This window comes from Nicotiana tabacum, chromosome 21, assembly GCF_000715075.1.
Source record: "Nicotiana tabacum cultivar K326 chromosome 21, ASM71507v2, whole genome shotgun sequence".
NCBI lineage: Eukaryota > Viridiplantae > Streptophyta > Magnoliopsida > Solanales > Solanaceae > Nicotiana > Nicotiana tabacum.
This window is the reverse complement of record NC_134100.1, coordinates 52230670-52236265: the sequence shown is the minus strand read 5'-3', so window position 1 is coordinate 52236265 and position 5596 is coordinate 52230670. Positions and strand designations below refer to the sequence as shown.

Sequence of the window (5596 nt, the reverse complement as noted above, 5' to 3'; positions counted from 1 at the left end):
ACGCGGCAGATGTACCTTGAAGTCTCCGTACAACAACAAGCACTCTCAGCTAATAGCAGGGCTGATAAGAAGTACCTGGATCTGCACACAAAAATATATGCAGAAAAGTAGCATGAGTACACCACAACGGTACCCAGTAAGTGCCAAGCCTAACCTCGGTCAAGTAGTGCGTCAGGCCCACTGGTATATAATAAATAAAGCAGGGAAATATAACAGTATAATAAGAGACTAGAATTTAACAAAAAGGAAACATAGCAAGGCAACAGTACAACACACAGGGGTAAACAGCAGGGGATCTCCCGAGATACCATCTCGTAGTCCCAAAATAAATATACAGGGAGAACTCCCGAGGTACTGCCTCGTAGTCTCAAAAGTAAATATACAGGGAGAACTCCCGAGGTACCGCCTCGTAGTATCAAAAGTAAATATACAGGGAGAACTCCCGAGGTACCGCCTCGTAGTCTCAAAAGTAAATATACAGGGAGAACTCCCAAGGTACCGCCTCGTAGTCTCAAAAGTAAATGTGCAGGGAGAACTCCCGAGGAACTGCCTCGTAGTCTCAAAATTAAATGTGCAGGTAGAGCTCCCGAGGAACCGTCTCGTTGTCTCAAAAGTAAACACAGCTCAAACCGACAAATACAACAGTTAACAGCAAGATTTCTACAGTTATACTGATAAAGATCAAGGAAAAGCAGGAAATCAACTAGGCATGCTTCACAGAGTTCAAATAAGTAATTAAAGCATGTAGACATGCGATATGAGACTAAACATGATAACTACACATATTGGGATAGCTCAATTAAGAATGAAAACAGACTAATACTCATTTAAACGGTATAACTCAAATTAAAGGAAAACAAGTTGCTACTTAGTAAAATAAATCAGGTTTTACAACAAATAGCCCGTGTACGTACTCGTCACCTCACGTACACGGTGCTCACATATCACAACAGTACCAAATCCTAAGGAGATTTCCCCCACACAAGGTTAGGCAAGCCACTTACCTCGAACCAAGCTCAATCAATCGGTAAAAATGCCTTTTCCACGAATATCCAACTCCGAATGGCCCAAATCTAGCCAAAATCAATTACATACCATAAATACAACTGTAAGAAACTAATCTAACTAATGAAATCAAAGCTAAAGCAAGAAATTAGAAAATCGCCTCAAAAAGCCTCCCCGGGCCCACGTCTCAGAATCGAATAAAAGTCACAAAATATGAACACTCATTCACTCACGAGCTCATTCGTGCCAAAATTATCCAAATACGATATCAAAATCCAAATCAAAACTCAAAAACTTTGTTGAAGAACTTCTCCCATCTTTCCCAAATTTCTCAACAAAATTCCTTAATTAAATGATGAAATCAACTATAGATTAGTGGAATATAACCGTAAACGAGTTAAGAATAATTACCCCAAAGTTCTCTCTGAGAAATCCTTGAATTATCGCCTCAATCCGAGCTCTCAAAGACCCAAAATGAAAATGAGATCAAACCCTCAAAATTGACCTTTTCTGCCCAGCGATTCCGCATCTGCGGACTACCAGTCGCATATGCAGAATTTTCATCGTAGGTGCGGATATGGCTTAAGGTCCTAAGATCCGCTTCTGCAAACTAGGGCATGCACTTGCGGTCCCGCTTCTCCGGATGACCTTCCGCATCTGCGACTCTGCCCAGGCCGCCCCTTTTCGCTCATGCGGTCAATCCTTCGCATATGCGTATGCGCAGATGCGGCTCCCATTTTGCACCTACGCTCACAGACCAAGCTTGACCAAACCGCATCTACGCTCCTCCTTCTGCACGTGCGATCCCGCACCTGCGGTCTCCCCTCCGCAGGTGTGAAAACACCAGAAACCAAAAAATCTTCAGCAACTAGCCTAAGTCCAAATTCAATCCGTTAAGCATCTGAAACACACCCGAGGCCCCCGGGACCTCAACCAAACATAACAACAAGTCCTAAAACACCATATGAACTTAGTCGAGCCCTGAAACCACATCAAACAACACTAACAACACAAATCACACTCTGATTCAAACTTAATGAACTTGAAACTTTAAATTCCTACAACCAATACTGAAACCGATCAAATCACGTCCGATTGACCTCAAATTTTGCATACAAGTCATAATTGATATTACGAACCTACTCCAACTTCAGGAATCGGAATCCGACCCCGATATCAAAAAGTCCACTACCGGTCAAAATCTCAAAAAATTCAACTTTCGCCAATTCAAGCCAAAATCATCTACAGACCTCCACAACACAATCCAGATACTCCCCTGAGTCCAAAATCACCCAATAGAGCTAACGGAACCGACGAAACTCCATTCTGAAGTCGTCTTTACTCAGTCCCAACTACGGTCAAAATCCTAAGACTTAAGCTTCCGTTTAGGGACTAAATGTCCCAATTCACTCTGAAACCACAACAATAACCTCCTGACAAGTCACATAAGCAGAAAAAACATACGGGAAAAGCAGTAAATAGGGGATCGGGGCTATAACTTTCAATATAACCGGCCGGGTCGTTACAGTTGTTGAAGTTAAAAGACTCCCCAAGAAGGTGAAAGCTCAAGAAGTGAGTCATGAAGAGGTGGAGGAAAAGGTAATAAAGGCACCAAAACATCTAGCACCAATTCTGAGACCTCCCCCTCCTTTCCCGCAAAGATTAGCTAGAAGGTTTGATGATAGTAAACTCGAGAAGTTCTATGACATCCTAAAGTAATTATCAGTGAATATTCCGTTTGTGGAAGCATTTCAAGAGATGCCGGGTTTTGCTATGTACTTGAAGGACTTGATCACTAAAAAGAAAACCACCAAGAATGAAGTGGTGCGTGAACCACCAAGAATGAAGTGGTGCGTGTCACTCACCGGGTTAGCTCCATCATTGCAACAACCGTCGTCCAAAAGAAAGAGGATCCAGGGGCTTTCACCATTTCCATGCACTATTGGATTATGGGACTTTGCACGAGCTCTTTGTGATAATAGGGCTAGCATCAACTTAATGCCTCTTGCTATCTATAAGCAAGCAGGATTGGGAATGCCTAGGACTATAAGTATAAGGTTGAAAATGGCTGACCGTTCGATAAAGCGACTGGTGGGGATAGTGGATGATGTGCTTGTGAAAGTGGGGAAGTTTCTCCTTCCTGCCAACTTTGCTATTCTAGATTGTGTTGTTGATAAAGAGATACCTATCATCGTGGGGAGACCATTCCTTGCTACTGGGAAAGCAATCATGAACTCGGAAAGAAGTGAGATTAAATTCCTGGTTAATGATGAAGAAGTTACCTTTCAAGCAAGTAAGGGTATGAAGTTGTCAAATGCATACGAGAGTATCTCAGTCATTGATGTTGTTGATGTGGTAGAGGATGCAGTTGATGTAAAGATGGAAGAAGAATGCCTTTGTGAGGCATTGGCGGTAATTTTGATGAACTTTGATGGAGAAGACATTGAAGGGTATGTGGAAACAGTGAATGCATTAGAAGGGATGGATTCCTACACTTATGCACCAAAGAAGCTTTCTCTTGACTTGGAGAATAGAGCCACTCCTTCCGCTAAGCCTTCAATCATCGAGCCGCCACAACTTCAGCTCAAGCCACTTCTGCCACACTTAAGGTATAAATTTCTTGGCTCTAATGAAACTCTACCCATAATTTTTTCCTCTTTGTTAAATGATGTGCAGGTTGAACACTTATTGGAGACCTTGGGGGAGCATAGACGGGCCATTGGTTGGACTATAGCGGATATCTGAGGGATTCCCGCCGGTATTTGTGAGCAGAAGATACAACTAGAGAAAGATAGCAAACCTAGTGTGGAGCATCAAAGGAGGTTAAATCCTTTCATGCAAGAGGTGGTAAAGAAAGAAATCATAAAATGGTTGGATGCCGGGGTTGTCTACCCCATTGCTGATAGTCCTTGGGTGAGTCTGGTGCAATGTGTGCCAAAGAAGGAAGGCATGACCGTGATTCAAAATGACAAAAATGAACTCATTCCAACGAGGACGGTGACCGGGTGGAGAGTTTTCATGGACTACCGGAAGCTCAATAGTGCTACTTGCAAAGACCATTTCCCTATGCCTTTTATTGATCAAATGCTTGATCGGCTAGCGGGAAGGTCATTTTATTGCTTCTTGGATGGTTATTCCGACTACAACCAAATCAACATAGCCTTAGAGGACCAAGAGAATATGGCATTCACATGTCCGTATGGGACCTTTGCTTTTAGCCGGATGCTATTTGGACTATGCGATGCCCCGGCTACATTTCAACGGTGCATGATGTCAATTTTCTTGGACATGGTGGAGGATTTCTTAGAAGTATTCATGGATGACTTCTTTGTAGTTGGTGATTCCTTTGAGCATTGTCTTGACAATCTTAGGCAAGTGCTCAAAACATGTGAAGAGACAAACCTTGTGCTAAATTGGGAAAAATGTCACCTCATGGTAGACGAGGGTATTGTTCTTGGACACAAAATATCCAAGCAATGCCTTAAGGTTGATCCAGCAAAGATTGAAGTAATGTCCAAGCTTCCTCCTCCCACTTCGGTCAAAGGTGTTTGGAGCTTTTTGGGGCATGCCGGTTTTTATTGGCGATTTATCAAGGACTTCTCAAAAATTGCAAGTCCCATGTGCAAGCTCCTTAAAAAGGATGCTAAATTTGTGTTTGATGAGAACTACCTCAAAGCTTTTGAGGAATTGAAAGCAAGGCGCACCACGACACCTATTATTGTCACACACGATTGGTCTCTTCTATTTGAACTCATGTGTGACGCCAGTGGTGTGGCTATTGGAGCAGTGCTTGGTCAACGGCATAACAAGATTCTTCATACTGTCTACTACGCAATCAAGACACTCAATGGCGCACAAATGAATTACATTGTAACTGAGCAAGAACTGTTTGCCATTGTCTATGCTTTTGAAAGATTCTGGGCCTATTTGTTGGGATCCAAGGTGATAGTCCACACCGATCATGCTTCTCTCCACTACCTTATGGCGAAGAAGGATGCTAAACCAAGATTGATTAGGTGGGTTCTTTTGTTACAAGAGTTTGACTTTGAAGTCAAAAATCAGAAAGGAACAGAGAATCAAGTTGCGGATCACTTATTTAGGCTTGAAGAGGCAGGGAGACCAAAAGAAGATATTGAAATTAATGATGCCTTCCTAGATGAACACCTATTGGCAACATCTAACAACTCAACTCCTTGGTATGCCGACATCGCTAACTTCTTGGTTAGTAGCCTTATCCCCGATGGATTATTAGCTTATCAAAAGAAAAAGTTCTTGCGGGAGTGTAGGCAATACTATTAGGAGGAACCCTTTTTGTTCCGGATTTGCGCCGCCAACACCATTCGGCGTTGTGTTCCGTAAAATGAGGTGACCCAAATTCTCAAAGCATGCCATGACTCCCCAGTTGGGGGTCACCACGGTGGAAACCGTACTGTAGCAAAAGTGCTTGAATGTGGCTATTATTGGCCATCGATCTACCAAGATGCAAACCTAATGGTCAAGGCATGTGATTAATGTAAGGCCCCGTAAAAATTTTCCTAAAAACCCAGATTTCGTGATGACAAAGTAGGCGTAGAGGTTAATAGTAGTAGAA

General features: G+C 42.7%; 1 protein-coding gene across 1 annotated transcript; it reads left to right on the top strand.

Moving 5' to 3' along the window:
- Window positions 1-2763: 2763 nt before the first annotated feature.
- On the top strand, window positions 2764-5304 carry LOC142175233 (uncharacterized). Its single transcript, XM_075241811.1, has 3 exons — window positions 2764-3614; window positions 4377-4703; window positions 4773-5304. The coding sequence occupies exons 1-3, from the start codon at window positions 2764-2766 to the stop codon at window positions 5302-5304; spliced, it is 1710 nt and encodes a 569-aa protein (XP_075097912.1).
- The last annotated feature ends 292 nt before the right edge of the window (window positions 5305-5596 follow it).

Coding starts and splice junctions, on each gene's coding strand:
- LOC142175233 (XM_075241811.1), top strand. CDS start 2,764: ATGCCGGGTTTTGCTATGTACTTGAAGGACTTGATCACTAAAAAGAAA. Junction 3,615..4,376: donor CCACTTCTGCCACACTTAAG/GTATAAATTTCT, acceptor TGACAATCTTAG/GCAAGTGCTCAAAACATGTG. Junction 4,704..4,772: donor TTTGAGGAATTGAAAGCAAG/GCGCACCACGAC, acceptor GTGTGACGCCAG/TGGTGTGGCTATTGGAGCAG.